The following is a 26,124-nucleotide window of genomic DNA, read 5'->3' on the forward strand; positions in this document are numbered from 1 at the left end:
TGGGACTGGACAGAGGGAGAGACAGAGACTGGGACTGGACAGAGGGAGAGTCTGGGACTGGACAGAGGGAGAGACAGAGACTGGGACTGGACAGAGGGAGAGACCGGGACTGGACAGAGGGAGAGACTGAGACTGGACAGGGGGAGAGACTGGGACTGGACAGGGGAGAGACTGGAATTGGACAGGGGGAGAGACAGAGACTGGGACTGGACAGAGGGAGAGACTGAGACTGGACAGAGGGAGATACTGGGACTGGACAGGGGAGAGACTGGAATTGGACAGAGTGAGATACTGGGACTGGATGGGGGAGAGACTAAGACTGGACAGGGGAAGAGACTGGGATTGGACAGGGGGAGAGACAGAGACTGGGACTGGACAGGGGGAGAGACTGAGACTGGGACTGGACAGGGGGAGAGACTGAGGCTGGACAGAGGGAGATACTGAGACTGGACATGGGAAGAGACTGGAATTGGACAGGGGAGAGACTGGGATTGGACAGAGGGAGAGACTGGGATTGGACAGAGGGGAGACAGGGACTGGACAGGGGGAGAGATTGGGACTGGACAGGGGGAGAGACAGAGACTGGGACTGGACAGAGGGAGAGACTGAGACTGGACAGAGGGAGATACTGGGTTTGGACAGAGGGAGAGACAGAGATTGGGACTGGACAGCGGGAGAGACTGGGACTGGACAGGGTGAGAGACTGGCACTGGACAGAGGGAGAGACTGGAATTGGACAGGTTGAGAGACTGGGATTGGACAGAGGGAGAGACAGGGACTGAGATTGGACAGAGGGAGAGACTGAGACTGGGACTAGGCAGAGGGAGAGTCTGGGACTGGACAGGGGGAAAGACTAGGACTGGACAGAGGGAGAGACTGAGACTGGGACTGGACAAAGGGAGGGACAGGGACTGGACAGAGGGAGAGACTGAGACTGGGACTGGACAGAGGGAAACACAGAGACTGGGACTGGACAGAGGGAGAGACTGGGTCTGGACAGAGGGAGATACTGGGACTGGACAGGGGAGAGACTGGAATTGGACAGAGTGAGATACTGGGACTGGATGGGGGAGAGACTAAGACTGGACAGGGGAAGAGACTGGGATTGGACAGAGGGAGAGACTGAGACTGGGACTGGACAGAGGGAGAGACAGAGACTGGGACTGGACAAAGGGAGAGACAGGGACTGGACAGAGGGAGAGACTGGGACTGGACAGAGTGAGAAACTGAGACTGGGACTGGACAGAGTGAGAAACTGAGACTGGGACTGGACAGAGGGAGAGACTGGGACTGGACAGAGGGAGAGACTGAGACTGGACAGAGTCAGAAACTGAGACTGAGACTGGACAGAGTGAGAAACTGAGACTGGGACTGGACAGAGGGAGACACTGGGACTGGGACTGGACAGAGGGAGAGGCAGAGACTGGGACTAGACGGAGGGAGAGTTTGGGACTGGACAGAGGGAGAGACAGAGACTGGGATGGACAGAGGGAGAGACTGGGATGGATAGAGGGAGAGACCGGGACTGGACAGAGGGAGAGACTGAGATTGGACAGAGGGAGAGATTGGGGCTGGGACTGGACAGGGGGAGAGACTGGGACTGGCACTGGACAGAGGGAGAGACAGAGACTGGGATGGACAGAGGGAGAGACTGGGATGGATAGAGGGAGAGACCGGGACTGGACAGAGGGAGAGACTGAGACTGGACAGAGGGAGAGATTGGGGCTGGGACTGGACAGGGGGAGAGACTGGGACTGGCACTGGACAAAGGGAGAGACTGAGACACGACAGAGGGAGATACTGGGACTGGACAGGGGAGAGACTGGTAATTGACAAGGGGAAAAAATGGGATTAGACAGAGGGAGAGACTGGAATTGGACAGAGTGAGATACTGGGACTGGACGGGGGAGAGACTGGGATTGGACAGGGGGAGAGACTGGGATTGGACAGAGGGAGAGACAGAAACTGGGACTGGACAGAGTGAGAGACTGGGACTGGACAGAGGGAGAGACTGAGACTGGACAAGGGAGTGACTGAGACTGGACAGGGGCAGAGACTGGGACTGGACAGAGGGAGAGGTTGAGGCAGGACAGGGGGAGAGACTGAGACTGGACAGGGGGAGAGACTGGGACTGGACAGGGGGAGAGACAGAGACTGGGACTGGACAGGGGAGAGACTGAGACTGGACAGAGGGAGATACTGAGACTGGACAGGAGGAGAGACTGGGATTGGACACGGTGAGAGACAGTGACTGGGACTGGACAGAGGGAGAGACTGAGACTGGACAGAGGGAGATACTGGGACTGGACAGGGGAGAGACTGGAATTGGACAGAGTGAGATACATGGAATGGATGGGGGAGAGACTAAGACTGGACAGAATGAGATACTGGGACTGGATGGGGGAGAGACTAAGACTGGACGGGGAAGAGACTGCGATTAGACAGGGGGAGAGACAGAGATTGGGACTGGACAGCGGGAGAGACTGGGACTGGACAGAGGGAGAGACTGGAATTGGATAGGGTGAGAGACTGGGATTGGACAGCTTGAGAGACTGGGATTGGACAGAGGGAGAGACAGGGACAGGGACTGGACAGAGGGAGAGACTGAGACTGGACAGAGGGAGAGACTGAGACTGGGACTGGACAGAGGGAGAGACTGAGACTGGACAGGGGGAAAGACTGAGACTGGACAGAAGGAGAGACTGAGACTGGAGAGGGGAGAGACTGGGACTGGACAGGAGAAGAGACTGGGACTGGACAGGGGAGAGACTGGGATTGGACAGAGGGAGAGACAGAGACTGGGACTGGACAGAGGGAGTGACTGAGACTGGACAGAGAGAGAGACTGAGACTGGACAAGGAAGAGACTCAGACTGGACAGGGGGAGAGACTGGGATTGGACAGAGGGAGAGACTGGGACTGGACAGAGTGAGATACTGGGACTGGACAGAGGGAGACACTGGGACTGGACAGGGGGATAGACCGGGACTGGGACTGGACAGAAGGAGAGACTGGGACTGGGACTGGACAGGGGGAGAGACTGGGACTGGACGGGGGAGAGACTGGGACTGGGCAGAGTGAGTGTCTGGGACTGGACAAGGGAGAGACTGAGACTGGACAGGGGAGAACTGAGACTGGACAGGGGGAGAGACTGGGATTGGACAGAGGGAGAGACTAGGACTGGACAGAGGGAGATACTGGGACTGGACAGGGGGAGAGACTGAGACTGGAGGGGGGGGAGACTGGGATTGGACAGGGGGAGAGACTGAGGACTGGACAGGGGGAGAGTCTGGGACTGGACAGAGGGAGTGACTGGGACTGGGGCTGGACAGAGGGAGAGACTGGGACTGGACAGGGGAGAGACTGGGGCTGGACAGGGGGAGAGACTGGGACTGGGACTGGACAGGGGGAGAGACTGAGACATGGGATTGGACAGAGGGAGAGACTGGGACTGGACAGAGGGAGAGACTGGGACTGGACAGAGGTAGAGACTGAGACATGGGACTGGACAGGGGGAGAGACTGGGACTGGACAGAGGGAGAGACTTGGACTGGACAGGGGGAGAGACTGAGACATGGGACTAGTCAGAGGGAGTGATTTGGACAGGGGGAGAGACTGAGACTGGACAGGGGGCGAGTCTGGGACTGGACAGGGGGAGAGACTGAGACTGAACAGAGGGAGAGACTGGGACTGGGACTGGGACTGGACGGGGGAGAGATTGGGACTGGTCAGAGGGAGTGATTCGGACTGATACTGGACAGTGGGAGAGACTGAGACTGAACAGAGGGAGAAACTGGGACTGGACAGAGGGAGAGACTGAGACACGGGACTGGACAGGGGGAGAGACTGAGACTGGACAGAGGGAGAGACTTGGACTGGACAGGGGGAGAGACTGAGACATGGGACTGGTCAGAGGGAGTGATTGGGACAGGGGGAGAGACTGAGACTGGACAGGGGGCGAGTCTGGGACTGGACAGGGGGAGAGACTGAAACTGAACAGAGGGAGAGACTGGGACTGGGACTGGACGGGGGAGAGATTGGGACTGGTCAGAGGGAGTGATTGGGACTGGGACTGGACGGGAGAGAGCCTGGGCCGGGAGAGGGGGAGTGAGTGGGACTGATACAGTGCTGACCTGTACCTGCCCATAGGGGAGACAGGGAGTGTGGACAGATCAGGAGGAAACTTCATTTGATGACCGTAAGGTTTGTGGAGATAGCTGAGCCATGCATGGAGCACATAGGTCAGAGTGCAAAGGGGAAAGGGCAAAGTATGCGTGTTGTTGGTCAAAGTTATGACAGTGAGTGTACAGAGTGAAGGGAATGGGAAAGCAGTAGGGAGTTGGGGGAGGGACTTAGTATTTTGGAAACCTGATGATGTATTTTTTTCCCCTTAATAACTTGACTCCCCTTCTAGAGACTACAGGAACTCCACCTTCAGGAAAATAATATCCAGTCTTTGGCTGACCAAGCTTTTGAGGGGCTCTCATCACTGGCCTTGCTGGACTTGAGCAGTAACCGGCTCCATACACTGCACCAGACATCAATCCAACCCCTGAAGAGCTTACAGGAACTCCGACTGACCGGTAAGAAGACACCGTTAACATCGAAACATTGAAACATCTTCCTCTGCTGTCGGTGTAAAGTAGAAACTCGGTCCGTTGGTCAGAATGAAATCAAGACACTTATTTAGCCTTATCCATTGTGGAGGGATTTTATTAACGTCCTCAGTCTCACCCCTCTGAGATGTGACAGATGCTCCCTGCAGATATGCTCAGGCAATTACCAGTCATCATTCGGGTGTTCTTAACCAGAACATAGGGCATAAATAAAAGGGACAAAATCCATAGACCATAAAATATAAGAACAGAATTAGCCCATTCGGCCCATTGAGTCCACTCTGACATTTGATCATGGCTGATATGTTTTTCAACCCCATTCTCCTACCTTCTCCCTTTGATCACCTTACCAATCAGAGATAGATCCTATCTAACTCTGTCTTAAATACACTCAATGACTTATTCTCCCCAGCCCTCTGCGGCAGATTCACCACCCTCTGGCTGAAAAATTCCTCCTCATCTCAGTTCTAAAGGGTCATCCTTTCCTTCGGAGGCTGTGTCCTCAGGTCCTAGTCTCTCCTACTGGTGGAAACATCTTTTCCACGTCCACCCTATCCAGGCCTCTCAGTATTGTCAAAGGTTCAGTCAGCTTCCTCCCTCATCCTTCTAAACTCCACCAAGTACAGGCCCAGAGTCCTCAACCACTCTTCATATGACAAGCCATTCACCCCCAGGATCATTTGTGTAAACCTCCTCTGGACTCCCTCCAACATCAGCACATCCTTCGTTAGATACAGGGTCCAAAACTGCTCATAATTATCCAGCCTCAGCAGTATACCCCTGCTCTTGTATTATAGCTCTGTTGAAATCAATGCTAATATTGCATTTGCCTCTCTAACTGCCAACTGAACCTGCATGTTAACCTGAAGAGAATCCTAAACTAGGACTCCCAAGTCCCTTTGTGCTTTAGATTTCTGAAGCCTGTCCCTGTTTAGAAAACAGTTCATGCCTCTATTCTTCCTAACAAAGTGCATAACCTCACACTTGCCCACATTGTCTTCCATCTATCACTCCCATGCCCACCCTCCCAGCCAATCCAAGTCCTTCTGCAGGCTCCCCACTTCCTCAACACTACCTGCCCCTCCACCTATCTCTACGTTAGCCGCAAACTTAGCCAGAATGCCCCCAGGTGCTCTATCCAGATCGTTAATGTAAAATGTGAGATAGTTGTGGTCCCAACACTGACCTTTGTGGACCTCGCTAGTCACCGGCTGCCAGCCTGAAAAAGACCCCTTTATCCCCACTCTTTGCCTTCTGCCAGTCAGCCAATCCTCTATCTGTGCCAGTACCTTGTCCCCAACACCATGGGCTCTTATCTTATTCAGCAACCTCCTGTGTAGCACCTTGTCAAAGGCCTTCAGGAGAAGTGGGAAGGCAGAAGTCAGAAATTAACAATCAAGAAGAGAGCTCAATCCCACCTGCTCCACGGCATTCAGGGATTAGCAATAAACGCGGGCCGAGCCAGTGAGGCTGACATCTTATTAATGGATTTTCAATAATACTGACCAGCAGCAGGAGCAGATAGAGAGAGGTCCAGGCAGATGGTGTTGGAAGGAGGGATTGTATACCTCAGGGAGGTTTGTCGGATACAGGGAGGGGTCACCTGTCTTCAGGGAAGGGCTATCAGATCGCAGTGCAAAGTTCCTAGGTATAGGGAATGGGTTACTTGGATTCAGGGAAGGCTGGCTTGGATAAGGGAGATGTTGCTCCATGGACAGTTGCCAGGAATGATGAGGGTTTTGCTGCTGGTGCTACTGGTAAAGGGAGGGGTGGTGCACAGGGAGGGGTTGGTGGAGCACAGGGAGGGGTTGGTGGTGCACAGGGAGGGGTTGGTGGTGCACAGGGAGGGATTGGTGGAGCACAGGGAGGGGTTGGTGGAGCACAGGGAGGGGTTGGTGGAGCACAGGGAGGGATTAGTGGAGCACAGGGAGGGGTTGGTGGAGCACAGGGAGGGATTGGTGGAGCACAGGGAGGGGTTGGTGCTGCACAGGGAGGGGTTGGTGCTGCACAGGGAGGGTTTGGTAGAGCACAGGGAGGGGTTGGTGGAGCACAGGGAGGGGTTGGTGGAGCACAGGGAGGGATTGGTGGTGCACTGGGAGGGGTTGGTGGTGCACTGGGAGGGGTTGGTGGTGCACTGGGAGGGGTTGGTGGTGCAGAGGGAGGGATTGGTGGAGCACAGGGAGGGGTTGGTGGAGCACAGGGAGGGGTTGGTGGTGCACAGGGAGGGATTGGTAGAGCACAGGGAGGGGTTGGTGGAGCACGGGGAGGGGTTGGTGGTGCACAGGGAGGGGTTGGTGCTGCACAGGGAGGGATTGGTAGAGCACAGGGAGGGATTGGTGGTGCACTGGGAGGGGTTGGTGGTGCACAGGGAGGGGTTGGTGGTGCACAGGGAGGGGTTGGTGGAGCACAGGGAGGGGTTGGTGGTGCACAGGGAGGGGTTGGTGGTGCACAGGGAGGGGTTGTTGGAGCACAGGGAGGGGTTGGTGGAGCACAGGGAGGGGTTGGTGGAGCACAGGGAGGGGTTGGTGGAGCACAGGGAGGGGTTGGTGGTGCACAGGGAGGGGTTGGTGGTGCACAGGGAGGGGTTGGTGGTGCACAGGGAGGGGTTGGTGCTGCACAGGGAGGGGTTGGTGGAGCACAGGGAGGGGTTGGTGGTGCACAGGGAGGGGTTGGTGCTGCACAGGGAGGGATTGGTAGAGCACAGGGAGGGGTTGGTTGTCCTCGGCTGCTTTGGGAAACGAGAAATGCAATTGCTTTTCCACTTGCGAAGATCTTTGCATCCTCGCTCTCCACTGGAGTCGTACCTGAGGACTGGAGAGATGCAAATGTAATTCCTCTCTTCAAGAAAGGAAATAGGGAAATCCCTGGCAATTACAGACCAGTCAGTCTCACATCTGTCGTCTGCAAGGTGTTAGAAAGGATTCTGAGGGATTGGATTTATGACCATCTGGAAGAGCATGGCTTGATTAATTGCAGTCAACTCGGCTTTGTGAGGGGCAGGTCATGCCTCACAAACCTTATCGAGTTCTTTGAGGATGTGACTAGAAATGTTGATAAGGGTCGAGCTGTGGATGTGGTGTATATGGACTTCAGCAAGGCATTTGATAAGGTTTCCCATGGTAGGCTCATTCAGAAGGTCAGGAGGAATGGGATACAGGGGAACCTAGCTGTCTGGATACAGAAGTGGCTGGCCAACAGAAGACAGCGAGTGGTAGTAGAAGGAAAATATTCTGCCTGGACGTCAGTGGTGAGTGGTGTTCCACAGGGCTCTGTCCTTGGGCCTCTATTGTTAGTAATTATTATTAATGACTTGGATGAGGTGCAAAGGGAGGGGTTAGGGGAGCACGGGGAGGGGTTAGGGGAGCACGGGGTGGGGTTAGGGGAGCACGGGGTGGGGTTAGGGGAGCACGGGGTGGGGTTGGTGTAGCACAGGGAGGGGTTAGGGGAGCACAGGGTGGGGTTGGTTTATCACAGGGAGGGGATGGTGGTGCACGGGGAGGAGTTGAAGGATCCCTCCCTGTGCACCACAAACCCCTCCCTGTGCACCACCAACCCCTCCCTGTGCTACACCAACCCCTCCCTGTGCACCACCAACCCCTCCCTGTGCACCACCAACCCCTCCCTGTGCACCACAAACCCCTCCCTGTACTACAACAACCCCTCCCTGTGCACCACAAACCCCTCCCTGTGCACCACCAACCCCTCCCTGTGCACCACCAACCCCTCCCTGTGCACCACCAACTCCTCCCTGTGCACCACAAACCCCTCCCTGTGCACCACCAACCCCTCCCTGTGCACCACCAACCCCTCCCTGTGCACCACCAACTCCTCCCTGTGCTCCACCAACCCCTCCCTGTGCACCACCAACTCCTCCCTGTGCTCCACCAACCCCTCCCTGTGCACCACCAACTCCTCCCTGTGCTCCACCAACCCCTCCCTGTGCACCACAAACCCCTCCCTGTACTCCAACAACCCCTCCCTGTGCACCACAAACCCCTCCCTGTGCACCACCAACCCCTCCCTGTGCACCACCAACCCCTCCCTGTGCACCACCAACTCCTCCCTGTGCTCCACCAACCCCTCCCTGTGCACCACCAACTCCTCCCTGTGCACCACCAACTCCTCCCTGTGCACCACCAACCCCTCCCTGTGCACCACCAACCCCTCCCTGTGCACCACCAACTCCTCCCTGTGCTCCAACAACCCCCTCCTGTTCACCACCAACCCCTCCCTGTGCACCACCAACCCCTCCCTGTGCACCACCAACTCCTCCCTGTGCACCACCAACCCCTCCCTGTGCACCACCAACCCCTCCCTGTGCACCACCAACCCCTCCCTGTGCACCACCAACTCCTCCCTGTGCACCACCAACCCCTCCCTGTGCACCACCAACTCCTCCCTGTGCTCCACCAACCCCTCCCTGTGCTCCATCAACCCCTCCCTGTGCACCACCAACTCCTCCCTGTGCACCAAAAACCCCTCCCTGTGCACCACCAACCACTCCGTCTGCACCACCAACCCCTCTCTGCTCCACCAACCCCTCTCTGTGCTCCACCAACCCCTCTCTGTGCTCCACCAATCCCTCTCTGTGCACCAACAACCCCTCCCTGCACTACACCAACCCCTCCCTGTGCTCAACCAACCACTCCCTCTGCACCACTAACCCCGCCCTGTACTCCACCAACCCCACACTGTGCTCCACCATCCCCTCCTTGTGCTCAACCAACCACTCACTGTGCTCCACCAATCCCTCCCTATGCTCCACAAATCCCTACCTGTACTCCAACAACCCCCTCCTGTTCACCACCAACCCCTCCCTGTGCACCACCAACCCCTCCCTGTGCTCCATCAACCCCTCCCTGTGCACCACCAACTCCTCCCTGTGCACCACCAACCCCTCCCTGTGCTCCATCAACCCCTCCCTGTACTCCACCAACCCCTCCCTGTGCTCCCTGTACTCCACCAACCCCTCCCTGTGCACCACCAACCCCTCCTTGTGCACCACCAACTCCTCCCTGTGCACCACCAACCCTTCCCTGTGCACCACCAACCCCTCCCTGTGCACCACCAACTCCTCCCTGTGCACCACCAACCCCTCCCTGTACTCCACCAACCCCTGCCTATGTTCCACCAACCCCTCCCTGTGCTCCCTGTGCACCACCAACTCCTCCCTGTGCACCACCAACCCCTCCCTGTGCACCACCAACCCCTCCCTGTGCTCCACCAACCCCTCCCTGTGCACCACCAACCCCTCCCTGTGCTCCACCAACCCCTCCCTGTGCACCACCAACCCCTGCCTATGTTCCACCAACCCCTCCCTGTGCTCAACCAACCACTCACTGTGCACCACCAACCCCTCACTGTGCTCCACCATCCCCTCCCTGTGCTCCACCATCCCCTCCCTGTGCACCACCATCCCCTCCCTGTGCTCCACCAAGACCTCCCTGTGCACCACCAACCCCTCCCTGTGCACCACCAACCCCTCCCTGTGCTCCACCAAATCCTCCCCGTGCTCCACTAACCCCTCCATGTGCACTACCAACCCCTCCCTGTGCACCACTAACCCCTCCCTGTGCTCAACCAACCCTTCCCTGTGCTCCACCAACCCCTCCCTGTGCGCCACCAATCCCTCCCTGTGCTGCATTAACCCATCCCAGGGAGGGGTTAGGGGAGCACAGGGAGGGGTTGGTGGTGCACGGGGAGGGATTAGTGGAGCACGGGGTTGGTTTGGTTGTGCACAGGGAGGGGTTGGTGGTGCACAGTGAGGGGTTGGTGGTGCACAGGAAGGGGTTGGTAGTGCACAGGGAGGGGTTGGTGGTGCACAGGGAGCACAGGGAGGGGTTGGTGGTGCACAGGGAGGTGTTAGTGGTGCACAGGGAGGGGTTAGTGGTGCACAGGGAGGGGTTGGTGGAGCACAGTGAGGGTTTGGTGGTGCATGGGGAGGGGTTGGTGGAGCACAGGCAGGGGTTGGTGATGCATAGGGAGGTGTTGGTGGTGCACAGGGAGCTGTTGGTGGTGCACAGGGAGGGGTTAGTGGTGCACAGGAAGGGATTAGTGGTCAACAGGGAGGGGTTGGTGGAGCACAGGGAGGGGTTAGTGGTGCACAGGGAGGGATTAGTGGTCAACAGGGAGGGGTTGGTGGTGCACTGGGAGGGGTTAGTGGTGCACTGGGAGGGGTTGGTGGTGCACAGGGAGGGGTTATTGGAGCAAAGGGAGAGGTTTGTGGTGCACAGGGAGGGGTTGGTGGAGCACAGGGAGGGTTGGTGTAGTGCAGGGAGCACAGGGAGGGGTTGGTTGAGCACAGGAAGGGGTTCATGGAGCATAGGGAGGGGTTAGTGGTGCACAGGGAGGGGTTGGTGGTGCACAGGGTGGGGTTAGTGGAGCACAGGGAGGGGTTGGTGGTGCACGGGGAGGAGTTGATGGAGCACAGGGAGGGGTTGGTTGAGCACAGGGAGGGGTTCATGGAGCATAGGGAGGGGTTAGTGGTGCACAGGGAGGGGTTGGTGGAGCACAGGGAGGGGTTACTTGAGCACAGGGAGGGGTTGGTAGTGCACAGGGAGGGATTGGTGTTGCACAGGGAGGGGTTGGTGGAGCACAGGGAGGGGTTGGTGGAGCTCAGGGAAGTGTTGGTAGAGCACAGGGAGGGGTTGGTGGTGCACAGGGATGGGGTATTGGTGCACAGGAAGGTGTTAGTGGAGCACAGGAAGGTGTTAGTGGTGCATGGGGAGGGATTGGTGGAGCACAGAGAGGGGTTGATGGAGCACAGGGAGAGTTTGCAGGTGTAGAGGGATGGGTTGGTAGGCCACTGGCAATTACCCTGATAATGGGTGCAATTGCTAGGCTACAGCTATTGGGATACAGAGTGGTGTTGCTAGAATTTGGAGAGAGACAGCTGGGGAGTCAGAAGGGTTTATGGAAATGAATGAGGGGTTGCTGGGATACAGGGAGGGGTTGCTCTGATCCAGGGCAGGATTGTTGGGACACCGATCATGGTTTTTAGGTATCAGGACCTGGTTTGTAGGGACCAGAGCGAGGTTGCTAGGATACAGGGAGGGGTTGCTAGGATTCAGGGAGAGGTTGCTAGGCAGCAGTGCAGGTTTGTTGGGATACCGGTGGTGGTTGCTAGGGTGACAGGACTTGGTTGCTAGGGCCCATGGTGGGTTTGCTGGGATACTGGTGATGATTGCTCGGGTTTAAGGATTTTGGGCACTTTGTGGGTTTCTCAGTTGGTCTGCTGTGGATGTTTGACAGACGCTTGGAGGTCTGAGCAATGCACCTTAGGAGATGGTACCCCCAGCTTGAATTGTAGACACAGCTTCATCAGAGTGATCCCGGGGGTAAGGAGGTTAAACTGCTGGGGGGCAGACATGTATTACTCTGGGTGGGTAAGGTGGATGGACAAGCTAATTGATGTAGGTGAGGAGGAATGATGCAGAGTGTGCCTGACGATGTGTATTTTTCTCTCCGTCTGTCTCCTTGTCTCTCGCTGTCTATCTCTCTCTCTCTCTCTCTCTCTCTCTCTCTCTCTCCCTCTCTCTTTGTCCCCCTGTATCTTCCCCTTCTCCCTCTCTGTCTCTCTCTGTCTTTCTCTGTCTCACTCACTGCCTCTCTCTCCCTCTCTCTCTGTCTCCCTCTCTCCCTTTCTCTCTATCTCCCTCTCTTCCTTTCTCTCTATTTCTCTCTCTCTGTCTCTCCATTTCTCTGTCTCTCCTTCTCCCTCCCACTGTCGGTCTCTCTATCTCTCTCTGTCTCTGTCTCCACACCTCTCTCTCTCTTCTCCCTTCCTCGCTCCCTCCCTCTGGCTCTCTCTCCCTCTCTCTGTCTCTTCCACCTTCTGTCGCTCTCTCTCCCTCTCTCTGGCTGTCTCTCTCCCTTCCTCGGTCTCTCCCTCCTTCTGTCTCTCTCACTCTCCCTCCGTCTTTCTGTCTGTCCCTCAATCTCTCTCCTTGCCTGTCTCCGTCCTTGCCTGTCTCCCTCCTTCTCTCTCCCTCCTTCTCTCTCCCTCTTTCTCTCTCTCCCTCCTTCTCTCTCCCTCCCTTCCTCCCTCCCTCCTCTTTCTATCTCTCTCCCTCCCTCCGTCTGGCTGTAGGGAACCAGTGGAGGTGTGACTGTGCGCTGCACTGGCTGCGGGCCTGGACGATTGGGGAAGGTCAGCGGCGGTTGCTGCTGGGTAAGAAGATGGTGTGTGCTGAGCCCCCTCGCTTGGCTGGACAAAGTCTGCTGCAGGTCCCGGGGAACAGCCTGGTCTGCATCCCGCCAGCCGTGAGGCTGGACCGCAGCCAGGGACTGGTGAGCCGCTGGGGGGACGAGCTGAGGGTGAGCTGCCAGGCCACCGGTTACCCTCCACCGGCGGTGAGCTGGAGGAAGGTGAGCAAGGCTGGGCCTGGGCCTTCAGGCCTACTCTCCGGAGGAGGGACACTGACTCTCCGCAATGTGACTGTCTGGCACGCCGGGATCTATGAGTGCGAGGCCCACAACCCAGGCGGGAGGGCCTCTGCGACCTTCGAGCTGCAGGTGAACCTGTCGTCAGGCCCAGGCCTGGGCCTCAGGAGCCAGGAGCCACCCTCACTGGGCCGTTCTCCCTACCAGAGGGCGGGGGCTGGCAGTATGGAGTTCACCACCTTGGGCCCTGGCACCCAGGCCAGCATCGCGGCTGGCATCTCCCTGCTGACTTTGGTCGCCCTCCTGCTGCTGGCAGCCATGATCTGTCAGAGGAGAGCAGGCGAGTCGGGCCAGAGTGGGGAGGAGGGCGGCCTCTACCTCAACGATTATTCGGATGGACCGACCACCTTCGCTCAGCTGGAGGAGTACCGCGATGAAGCAGGCCGGGAAATGCTGGTCCTCGACCGAAACAAGACAGACTTCTGCACCTACAAGGACACGGCTGCCCAGCCAGACCGGCAGCTCCACATGTTGGGGCCTCTCCACCAGGTCCAGACTCAGGCCCAGGCCCAGACCCAGGTCCAGGCCCAAGCCTATGCTCAGGCCCAGGCCCAAGCCCAGGCTCAGTTCCAAAGAGGCCCCGGGGAGTTGTTTGAGAACCTCAGCAGTGGGGCCTTCAAGCGGGAGATCGAGTACGAGATCCATTGCTGAGAGACAGAGAGGGGGATAGAGAGAAAGGGAGAGAGAGGGAGAGAGAGAGAGAGAGAGAGAGAGACAGAGGAAGTGAGTTTGGTGCTGGGATGGAACATTATGGATCAATTCCCTGTTCCCCTTTCCTGACTGGAATAAAGGTGAAATATTGCAGCCATTGGAAATCTACAACAAACACTGAAGTTGCTGCAGGAACTCAGCCGGTCTGGCAGCTTGTGTGGAGTTAACGTTTCGATGTGACTCTGAGTGTACAGAGGATTCAGGCAGACAATACCCCACCCTCCCTGGTGCTGTATTGAGGGGGCAAGTGCTGTACTGTCACAGATGCTGTATTTCGGATGTGACACTGGAACGTGTGGGATGTAAAAGATGCCCCAGGGCACCATTCCATTGGATGTAGGAGCAGCAGTAGGCCATTCAGTCCATCTAGTCCACTCCACCATTCAATGAGATCGTGGCTGATCTGATAATCCTCAACTTCACTCTCCTGTCATTTCCCCGGTATTTGATTCCCTAACTGATTAAAATCTGTCTCAGCCTTGAACATAATTAATAACCCAGCCTCGACTGCCCTCTATGGTAAAGAATTCCACAAATAATGGCAGGGAAACCCCCTTTCTCAGGGGCCCGGGTCAATAGTTAGACCCCAATCAATATATTGAAGCCAGAGTGTTTTTGGGAGCTTGCTGTGCACAAGTTGGCTGACGTGGTACATCAGTGACAACATTTCTGAGGTACTCAATTGGCTGTGAAAAGCATCAAGGTGGCGATAGGGGCTATGTGGATGCACGTCTTTTGTTGTTGTGTTGGGGGAAGTGTCAGTCATCCCATCATCACATTCCCCATCATCCGAAAGCACTCAAGTCACCTGCAGCTGGACGCAGGTGAGAGAGGGAATGAGAAAAGGAGAAAGTAGCAGTATGAATGAGGAGAGAATCGCAAGAGGTTACAGGTGAGATGATGAAAGAGAAAGAGTGTTCAAGATAATACAGGAGGTAGAAAAGCTGGGAAGCAGAGGTGAAAATGTGGGAATAATGTGGAAAGTGTAAGACACAACCAGGGAGCGAGAGGAGATTGTGATAGTAAAAGAGAGCGAGAGAATAAATCATAGAATCCCTAAGTGTGGAAGCAAGTCAAGTCAGCCCACTGAGTCACATCTACCCCCTGAAGAGTATCCCACCCAGATTCTTCCCCCATCCTTATAACTCTCATGGCTAATCTACCCACCCTGCATAGCCCTGGGCACTCTGGGCAATCTAGCATGGCTAATCCACTCTAACCTGCACATCTTTGGACCGTGGGAGCATCCAGAGGAAACCTGCACAGACGCGGGGAGGATGTGCAAACTTCATACTGTTGCCCAAGGCTGGAATCGAACCCAGGTCCCTGGTGCTGTGAGGCAGCAGTGCTAACTGCTGAGCCATTGTGCCACCCCATGAGTGACTATATTCCTGTGTGTGTAAAGACATCTGGTTTATAGTGCACTCAGTTCATACTTCAGGGAAAGGTTTCTGTGGAGAATCTGGCAAATATTCCCTATCTCCTGGGACACAATCCTGGGACAGACTGAAGCAGGGGATATACAAGAAAATGAAGCTCTTAAATTCAAGTAGAACCTATCAGGCTGGTGAAGTCAGAAATTGATCAAATGAGGTAAAATAGGGTGCAGGATCTAATTTTTGAGGAGGTAAGAAGTTAGACAAAGAAGAAGCAGTGGATGTTTCTATAATCATAGAATACCTACAGTGTGGAAACAGGCCATTTGGCCCAACAAGACCTCACCACCCCTCACTCAGACCCATTCCCCTACACTATTACATTTACCCCTGACTAATGCACCTCCCCTTCACATCCCTGAACATTATGGGTAATTTAGCATGGCCAATCCACCTAACTTGCACATCTTTGGACTGTGGGAGGAAACAGGAGCACCCAGAAAACACGGGGAGAATGTACAAATTCCACACAGACTGTCCCCCAAGGCTGGAATCGAACCCGGATCCCTAGTGCTGGGAGGCAGCAGTGCTAACCACTGTGCCATCAATCATTCCGTGTTGTCAATCAGCTGCCGTGATCTATTTGGATTTCCAGAAGGCCTTTGACAAGGTGCCACACAGGAGGCTGCTAAATGAGAAGAGCCTATGGTGTTGGGGGCAAGGTACTGGCACGGATAGAGGATTGGCTGGCTGGCAGAAGGGATAAAGGTGTCTTTTTCAGGATGGCAGTCAGTCACTAATGGAGTTTTGCTGGGATCAGTGTTGGGACCACAACTTTTCATGTTATACATTAACGATCTGAATGAAGGAGCATTGTTGCTAAGTTGTCAAGGATGGGTGGAGGGATGTGTAGTGTTGAGGAAGTTGAGGTTGCTGCTGAAGGACAGAAATAAACGTGTTTATGGTACAGGGTACAGGAGCCTCTAAATTAATTTAAATTATGCCAGGCAAAACCCTGATTGGTTTGACCAATTTAAAGGCCTCCAAGATTTACGGAGGAGAAACATATTTGATCACATTCTCATGAATTGAGTGCAGGAGTGTATGCCAGGAGCAGCACCAGGTATCCCTGAAGATGAGGTGTCAATCTGGTGAAGCCCCCAAACAGGACTACCTGCCAAACAGCAGAAGCAGCAAGTGATAGACAGAGCTAATCGATCCCACCACCAATGGATCAGATCTAAGCTCTGCAGTCCTGCCACATCCAGTTGTGAATGGTGGTGGATGACTAAACAACTCATCGGAGGAGGAGACTCCACACATATCCCCATCCACAATGTAGGAACAATTTACTGCTGTTGCTGGAATCTGTACTGAAAACAAATAATGCTGGAAATCACTGCAGATCAGGCAGCGTCCATGATGAAGAGTCATCTAGACTTGAAACGTTTGCTTGCTCTGTCTCCATGGATGCTGCCTAGCCAGCTGTGATCTCCAGCACTTTTTGTTTTTTCCCAGCATCAACGATGGAAGAGCCCAGCACATCAGAGTGAAAGCTTCAGCCAGACGTGCTGAGTGGGTGATCCATCTCGGCCTCCTACAGGTGGTCCCAGATCCCAATCTTCAGCCAATTCCATTCACCCCACGTGATATCAAGGAATGGTTGGAGACACTGGATACTGCAAAGGCTTTGGGCCCTGAAAACATTCCGGCAATAGTACTGAAGACTTGTGCTCCAGAACGTACCGCTCCCCGAGCCAAACTTTTTCAGTTACAACGCTGGCATCTACTCGCCAATGTGGAAAGTTGGTCGGGTATGTCCTGTACGTAAAAAGCAGGACAAATCCAACCCAGACAATTATCACCCCATCAGTCTACTCTCAGTCATCAGTAAAGTGATGGAAGGTGTCCATCAACAGTGCTATCAAGCAGCACTTGCTCAGCAATGACCTGTTCAGTCACGCCCAAGTTGGGTTCTGCCAGGGCCACTCAGCTCCTGACCTCATTACAGCCTTGGTACAAACATGGACAAAAGAGCTGACTGACTTCCAGGGGTGAGGTGAGAGTGAGAGCTCTTGACATCGAGGCTGCATTTAACCAAGTGTGGTATCAAGGTGCCCTGTTCAAATGCAACAAGGCCTAGATAACCTCCAGGCTTGGGCTGTCAAGTGGCAACTAACATTGGCACCACAGGAATGCCAGGCAGTGACATTCCTCAAAAAGAGACCATCCAACCATAGACCCTTGACATTCAATACTGTTACCATCTTTAGATCCCCCACTATCAACATCCTTGGGGTTACCATTGACCAGAAACTTAACTCACCACATAAACACAGTGACTACAAGAGCAGATCAGAGGTTGGGAATACTGCAACGAATAACTCCCCTCCTGACTCCCCAAAGCCTGTCCATCATCTGCAAGGCACAAGTGTGATGGAATACTCCCCCCTTGCCTGGATGGGTTCAGCTCCAACAACACTCAAGAAGCTTGACACCATCCAGGACAAAGCAGCTCACTTGATTGGCGATACATCCATAAACATCCACTCCCTTCACTACCGATGCTCAGTAACAGCAGCGTGTACTATCTACAACATACACTGCAGAAATTCACCAAAGATCCTTAGACAGCACCTTCCAAATTCACAACCACTTCCATCTGGAACGACATGGGCAGCATGTACGCGGAAACACCACCATCTTGACTTGGAAATACATGTCGCTGGGTCAAAATGCTGGAAGTCCCCCCCTAGGGGCATTGTGGTCAACCCACAGCAGGTGGACAGCAGCGGTTCAAGAAGGCAGCTCACCCCCACCTTTTCAAGGGGGTAACTAGGGACGAGCAATAAATGCTGGGCCCAGCCAGCGATGCTCACATTCCAGGAGTAAATAAAAAATAACCACAGACAAAACTCTACATTTTTTCACCACGTCTTACACAACTCAGAGCCGAGTTCCTGGGAGTTAGTTGTTAAACTCATTTGCACTCTCAGCCCCAGTACCCCTCAGGTGGGTGTCATTCCTGTGAGAAGTGTTGGTGTGACTGCCAAGTTGAAAAATGTGTTGCTGGAAAAGCGCAGCAGGTCAGGCAGCATCCAAGGAGCAGGAGAATCGACGTTTCGGGCATAAGCCCTTCTTCAGGAATGAGGAAGGTGTGCCAAGCAGGCTAAGATAAAAGGTAGGGAGGAGGGACTTGGGGGAGGGACGTTGGGAATGCGATAGGTGGAAGGAGGTTAAGGTGAGGGTGATAGGCCGGACAGGGGGTGGGGGCGGAGAGGTCAGGAAGAAGATTGCAGATCAAGAAGGCGATGCTGAGTCCGAGGGTTGGGACTGATACAAGGTGGGGGGAGGGGAAATGAGGAAGCTGGAGAAATCAGGTGACTGCCAAGTTGACCGTTCCTGACCTGGCCCCCACCCCATTTGACTGCGGTGATAAACCCTTCGACTCTGTCCCTTTTATAATGGTCCTCATTGAAGCATCACACATTACCTTGAGACCATCCTTATGAAGAGTCAATGTTTCATAGCCTTGTACTCCTTTTAGTCTGTTATTTGCACTGTTCCAGACAGACACACTCAGTGCTGATGTTATTTCCCCCCTGGAAATGAAGAATTTCACCAAGTTGGGCAAGCTCAGATGTAGGTTAAAGCTCCCTCCTTTCTGGACAGGAGTCATAATCATAGAATCACAGAGATGTACAGAATGGAAACAGACCCTTCGGTCCAACTCGTCCATGCTGACCAGATATCCTAAATTAATCTAGTCCCAATAGCCAGCACTTGGCCCATATCCCTCCAAGCCCTTCCTGTTCATATACCCATCCAGATACATTTTAAATGCTGTAATTGTACCAGCCTCCATCACATTGTCTGGTCAGTTCAGTGAGAACAATTAATTCCTTTCTTGGGTTTCATGACAGCAGGTCTCCCATGGCACTGTTTTCAGTATCGGTTCCAGTACAATGTTGGACTCATTGGGATTAACCCTTTACCATGGAACCTGTCTCTGTTTCAGGTCCAGGGCTGTTTTTATTTACCACCCAGGGGCTTTTATGTTCACATAGTATTCTGTAAAGCTCAGTTGGATGGGATTGCAATCCCACAGGGGGTTTTAGTTACGAGATCTAGCTGGAGAAACTGAGGGTTATTCTCCACCTGGGTAGAGACCAAGGGGAGATTTGATAGAGGTGTACAACCTGTGGATAAAGAAACACGTTTCCCATTGTAGGAACAGCAGTTCAGGCAGCATCCGAGGAGCAGTAAAATCGACGTTTCGGGCAAAAGCCCTTCATCAGGAATTCAGGCAGAGTGCCTGAAGGGTGGAGAGATAAATGAGAGGAGGGTGGGGGTGGGGAGAAAGTAGCATAGAGTACAATAGGCGAGTGAGGGAGGGGATGAAGGTGATAGGTCGGGGAGGAGGGTGGAGTGGATAGGTGGAAAAGAAGACATGGTTGAAGAGCTTCAGGGCAGAGGAAATGACCTGGGAGTTGCAGTGGGAGAGGGACTCCCTGAGATTTTAACCCAACTGCGAATCCTCTTGCAAGGATGCCTGTCTTGAAGAAGTTTTCCTCCTCTCTCTGCAAGAATCTCAGGGAGTCCCTCTCCCACTGCAACTCCCAGGTCCCATTTGGTGGGCGGCACGGTGGCACAGTGGTTAGCACTGCTGCCTCACAGCGCCTGAGACCCGGGTTCAATTCCCACCTCAGGCGACTGACTGTGTGGAGTTTGCACGTTCTCCCCGTGTCTGCGTGGGTTTCCTCCGGGTGGTCCGGTTTCCTCCCACAGTCCAAAAGATGTGCAGGGTCAGGTGAATTGGCCATGCTAAATTGCCCGTAGTGTTAGGTAAGGGGTAAATGTAGGGGTATGGGTGGATTTCGCTTTGGCGGGTCGGTGTGGACTTGTTGGGCCGAAGGGCCTGTTTCTACACTGTAATGTAATCTAATCTAATCTAAAATCTAATCTAATCTAATTTCCTCTGCCCTGAAGCTCTTCAACCATGTCTTCTTTTCCACCTATCCACTCCACCCTCCTCCCCGACCTATCACCTTCATCCCCTCCCTCACTCACCTATTGTACTCTATGCTACTTTCTCCCCACCCCCACCCTCCTCTCATTTATCTCTCCACCCTTCAGGCATTCTGCTGAATTCCTGATGAAGGGCTTTTGCCCGAAACGTCGATTTTACTGCTCCTCGGATGCTGCCTGAACTGCTGTGCTCTTCCAGCACCACTAATCCAGAATCTGGTTTCCAACATGTGCAGTCATTGTTTTTACCATTATTGGAACATAGGAGTAGGCCATTCAGCCCCTCAAGCTTGTTCCACCATTGATTGGGATCATGGCCTAACTACATTTACCTGGCCCATATCCCATCATTCACCTGCACATCCACCAATATCATTTATTGTATCTGTTGCTCCCGATGCGGTCTCCTCTACATTTGGAGACTGGACGCGTCCTCGCAGAGCGCTTCAGGGAGCATCTCTGGGACACCCGCACCAATCAACCCCACTGCACCGTGGCCCAACATTTTAACTCCCCCTCCCACTCTGCGGAGGACATGCAGGTCCTGGGCCTCCTCCACCGCCGCTCCCTCACCACCAGACGCCTGGAGGAAGAACGCCTCATCGTCTGCCTCGGAACACTTCCACCCCAGGGCATCAATGTGGACTTCAACATTTTCCTCAATTCCCATCCCCCCACCTCACCCCAGTTCCAACCTTCCAGCTCAGCAGTGTCCTCATGACCTGTCCTACCTGCCAATCTCCCTTCCCACCTATCCACTCCACCCTCCCCTCTGACCTATCACCTCCATCCCCACCCCCATTCACCCATTGTACTCTTTGCTACCTTCCCTCACCCTCCTCTCTGACCTATCACCTCCATCCCCACCCCCATTCACCCATTGTACTCTTTGCTACCTTCCCCCACCCTCCCCTCTGACCTATCACCTCCATCCCCATCTCCATTCACCTATTGTACTCTTTGCTACCTCCTCCCCAGCCCCACTCTCCCCATTTATCTTTCCACCCTGGCGGCTTCCTGCCTTCATTCCTGAGGAAGGACTTTTGCCCGAAACATCGATTTTCCTGCTCCTCAGGTGCTGCCTGACCTGCTGTGCTTTTCCAGCACCAGTCTGATCTAAACCCATATCCCATCATACCTTTGTTTAACAAATGGTTTATCTATCTCATTAAAAGTCTTAACAAGTGATCCAGCGTCCATGTCCATCTGTGGAAGAGAGGTATAGCTGATTAGACCAGGACTAGGGAGTACACAGATTTGTGGTTTTGGGTAAAGGGTAAATGGAGGAATCGTTTTTTCCATACAGTAAGTAAACGTGATCTGGAACCCACTTCCTACAAAGAGACTGGATGTGAGGAAAATCTCAAAAGAAAATCAGATGGGTATTTCCAACCAATGTGCTTCCAGCGGGTTGGGGAACAGGATGAATTTGTGTTTCTCAACAGAGACTTGAGGAACCAACTGCTTTGATATTGTTAATGACACAGTGATAGCCTGAGGAACCGAGGGTCTACAGAAGACTGAATGGTGTGGGAGAGGTTTCAGGAGAACTGGGTGATAGCACATCAAGATTGCTGACTCCTACATCAATTTAAAAAAGGCAGCCCTGGAGAAAGTCAGCAGTGACTGGCAGCATCTGTGGAGATCTTTGAAGAGTTGTTGCTTTGAGTCCGGCTTTTATTTCCAATCTCCAGGGTCTACAGTGTCGAATTCCATGGAATCTGATCCAGGAGGTCTGCCAAAGTGTAACGCCAAGGCAAGGCCACATGGAGAGTCTAACTCCATCACATCATCATCCCGAAGGTTAAACGTTTCAACCAATGAAATGGTTAGCTGCCCCTAACTCAAAGGTGTGGTAACATGTACCTGAAAGGCGTTCCCATTGAACAAACTATAGTGGGTTAACACTGGGGTAATGTCTGCATTACTTCCTTTGGTAATAAAATGGTGGATTTTTTTTTTCCGTTGTACTTTACTCCCAGAGACTAACAATGTTCCAGTGACAGGGAACACCAGAGCAAGTTCTTTACAAAGAGTAAGTGTGGAGCCACAGGGAACGGTTGAACTGAATTGCATGGAGATACATAAGAGAAAGCTGGATAAATACATGAATGAGTTGGATGATCAGCTATGATTGTGTTGAATGGTGGAACAGGCTCAAGGGGCTGAATGGCCTGCTCCTGCTGCTACCTTCTATGTTACATCCTGCCATGCTGTTGTTGTATTTGGATTGGAGACTAATATCTGTATGGGTGGGGTAGCACTCTGCTACACCAGATGTGACACAAAGTGCTAGTCTTGGTCATGACAATGTCCAAATGGAAATAAATTGCAGCTAGATCTTGAAGGTTTCCAGTGTTAGGACTGGGATTATTCTCTCTGGCAGCTTGTTCAGTCGCTAGATTGAAAGATTGGGAAGAAAGATAGTCGATAAGCTACCTTGGAAATAAATGGTCTGTGTTGTTTTTAGGATGACCACCTCGTAGATTGACAGCTACTTTCAATTCCTCCCAGTTCAGGTGAGGGAGAAGGAGGAAAAGGCAGCACAGTGGCTCAATGGTTAGCACTACTGCCTCCCCAGTGCAAGGGACCCACTTCGATTCCAGCCTCGGGCAACTATCTGTGTGGGCTTTGTGCATTCTCCCTGTGTCTGTGTGGTTTCCTCACACAGTCCAAAGACGTGCAGATTAGGGGGAATTGGCCATGCTAATTTGCCCATCATGTTCAGGGATGTAAAGGCTAGATGGGTTAGCCATGGGGAACGCGGGGTCCCAGGGATAGGGTGGGTCTGAGTAGGATGCTCTTCAGAGGGTTGATGTGGCCTCGATGGGCCGAATGGTCTGCTTCCACACAGTAGGTATTCTATTCAATGAAAGGGTATGCTTGCAGAGTGAGATGAAGCAAGAAAGGTCAGAAGAGACCTCTAGCTGCCCCAGAATACCGGGCAGCTGGTGCACCAATCCTCTGAGCTTACCGTGTTTGCTAATCACTTCCATTTCCAACATGGGGGAGGGCAATGGCTCCTCAGGGGTGTGTGGTCACACAAGTGGGTCAGCTGTACGTGGGAAACTGAAGGAGAAAAGGAGTCCGATAGTGATAGTTGATTCCACAGTCAGGAGATCAGCCAGGCATTTCTGACACGATCAATGTGATTCCAGAGCAGTATACAGCTCCATGGCACCATTGTAGAGATGGCTACAGGACATTGATTTGGGGGAAGGGGGACTGGGGAGGATTATTCGTAAGACATAGGAGCAGAAGTTAGTCTATTCAGCCCATCAGGTCTGATCTGCCATTCAATCATTTCTTAGAAGTTTCTAATCCCTGTTCTCCCGCTTTCCCATAACTTTTGATCCTCTTGTTACTCAAGAACCTATCTATCTCTGTCTTAAATATCCTCAATGAGCTGGCCTCCACAGCCTTCTGTGGCAGTGAATTCCATAGATTCCCCACTCTCTGGCTGAAGAAGTTTCTCCTTATCTCCGTTCTAAAAGGTTTGCCCTTTACTCTAGGGCTGTGCCCTGGGGTCCTAGTCTCTCCTGCCAATGAAAACATTTTCCCAACATCCACTCTGTCCAGGCCATTCAGTATTCTGTATGTTTCAATTAGATCCCCCCTCATCCTTCTAAACTCCTTCAAGTATAGACCCAGGGTCCTCAAACATTCCTCGTATGTTAAGCTTTTCATTCCTGGGACATTTCTTGTGAACCTCCCTTGAACACGCTCCAGGGCCGGTACATCCTTCCTGCTCACAATACTCCTAATGCAGTCTGACCAGAGTCTTATACAGTCTCAGAAATACATCCCTGCTTTTATATTTAAGTCCTCTCAAAATAAATTCTAATATTGCATTTGCCTTCCTAATACTGACTCAACCTGCAAGTTTACCTTGAGAGAATCCTGGAATAGAACTCCCAAGTCTCTTTGCACTTCAGACTTATGAATTTTCACCCCATTTTAGAAAATAGTCCATGCCTCTATTCTTCCAACCAAACTGCATTCCCTCACATTTTCCCATGTTGCATTCCATCTGCCAATTCTTTGCCCACTCTCCTAACCTGTCTAAATCCTGTACCTCCCCGTCTCCTCAATATTACCTGCCCCTCCACCTGTCTTTGTATCATCTGCAAACTTAGCCAGAACGCTGTCAGTTCCTTCACCCGGATCATTAATGTATAAAGTGAAATGATGTGGTCCCAACACTGACCCTTGTGGAACACCACTTGTCACCAGCTGCCATCCTGAGAAGGGCCCTTTTATCCCCACTCTCTGCTTCCTGCCAGACAGCCAAGTTTCTATCCATGCGAGGACCTTGCCTCGAACACCATGGGCCCTTATCTTACTCAGTAACCTCCAGTGTGGCACCTTGTCAAAGGCCTTCTTGAAGTCCAGGTAGATAACACCCATTGGCTCTCCTTGGTCTAACCTGCTTGTTATCTACTCAAAGAATTCTAACAGATTTGTCAGGCATGACCTCCCCTTGATGAAACCATGCTGACTTTTCCCTATTTTACCATGCACTTCCAAGTATTCAGAAATCTCATCCTTCACAATGGATTCCACGATCTTTCCCACGACTGAAGCAAGGTAAATTGGTCTGTAATTTTCCATCTTTTGCCTTACGCCCTTTTTAAACAGGGGTGTTACGCCCTTTGGGACCCTCCCTGACTCTAGCGATTCCTGAAAAATCACCATAAACAATTCCACTATCTCTTCAGCTTTCTCCCTTAGAACTCTGGGGTGGAGTGCATCTGGTCCAGGTGATTTATCCACCTTCGGGTAATTTAGATTTTCTAGCACCTTCTCCTTGGGGATGGCCACCATATTCAGCTCTGATCCCTGACTCTCTTGAAGCTTTGGATATTACTCACGTCTTCCACCATGAAGAGATTGTCCAGAGGTCATGGTCCACGTTGGTACTGATGTCACAGCGAGGAGTGGGAATGAGGTCCTGGAAGTAGATTTCAGAGACTTAGGTAGGAAAGTGAAACAGGATCTCAAAAGAGTAGTCTCTGACTTCCAAACACACGTACTAGCAAGTGTGGAAATGGGAGAACTGTGGGAGCAATAGTTAGTAAGTTTGAAGATGACACCAAAATTGGAGGTGTAGTGGACAGCGAAGAGGGTTACAATGAGATCTTGATCAGATGGGCCAATGGGCTGAGGAGTGGCAGACGGAGTTTAAATTAGATCAATATGAGGTACTGCATTTTGGAAAGGCAAATCTTAGCAGGACTTACACACTTAATGGTAAGGTCCTAGGGCACGTTGCTGAACAAAGAGACCTTGGAGTGCAGGTTCATAGCTCCTTGAAAGTGGAGTTGCAGGTAGATAGGATAGTGAAGAAGGCGTTTGGTATGCTTTCCTTTATTGGTCAGAGTATTGAATACAGGAATTGGGAGGTCATGCTGCGGCTGCACAGGGCATTGGTTAGGCCACTGTTGGAATATTGTGTGCAATTCTGGTCTCCTTCCTATCGGAAAGATGTTGTGAAACTTGAAAGGGTTCAGAAAAGATTTTCAAGAATGTTGCCAGGGTTGGAAGGCTTGAGTTACAGGGAGAGGTTGAATAGGCTGGGGCTGTTTTCCCTGGAGCGTTGGAGTCATAGAATCATAGAGATGTATAGCATGGAAACAGACCCTTCGGTCCAACCCATCCATGCCGACCAGGTATCCCAACCCAATCTAGTCCCACCTGCCAGCACCCGGTCCATATCCCTCCGAACCCTTCCTATTCATATACCCATCCAAATGCCTCTTAAATGTTGCAATTGTACCAGCCTTCACCACTTTCTCTGGCAGCTTATTCCACCCTCTGCGTGAAAAAGTTGCCCCTTAGGTCTCTTTTATAACTTTTCCTCTCACCCTAAACCAGCAAGGCATTTGATAAGGTTCCCCATGGTAGGCTCGTTCAGGAGGTCAGGAGGAATGGGATACAGGGAAATTTAGCTGT

General features: G+C 52.9%; 1 protein-coding gene across 2 annotated transcripts in view; it reads left to right on the forward strand.

Moving 5' to 3' along the window:
* Positions 1 to 19,395, forward strand: part of lrrc24 (leucine rich repeat containing 24) — a 50,067-nt gene extending 30,672 nt beyond the window's left edge. For both annotated transcript variants that reach the window (XM_087987643.1, XM_087987642.1), the window contains exons 4-5: positions 4,414 to 4,582; positions 12,705 to 19,395. In XM_087987643.1, the coding sequence (XP_087843769.1) occupies positions 4,414 to 4,582; positions 12,705 to 13,708 (1,173 nt within the window). In that variant the 3' untranslated portion in view covers positions 13,709 to 19,395. The remainder of the gene's footprint in view (positions 1 to 4,413; positions 4,583 to 12,704) is intronic.
* Positions 19,396 to 26,124: the final 6,729 nt, after the last annotated feature.

Source organism: Chiloscyllium plagiosum, unplaced genomic scaffold (assembly GCF_037043375.1).
Source record: "Chiloscyllium plagiosum isolate Xiang-an unplaced genomic scaffold, Cpla_swu_hap1 HiC_scaffold_5, whole genome shotgun sequence".
Lineage (NCBI taxonomy): Eukaryota > Metazoa > Chordata > Chondrichthyes > Orectolobiformes > Hemiscylliidae > Chiloscyllium > Chiloscyllium plagiosum.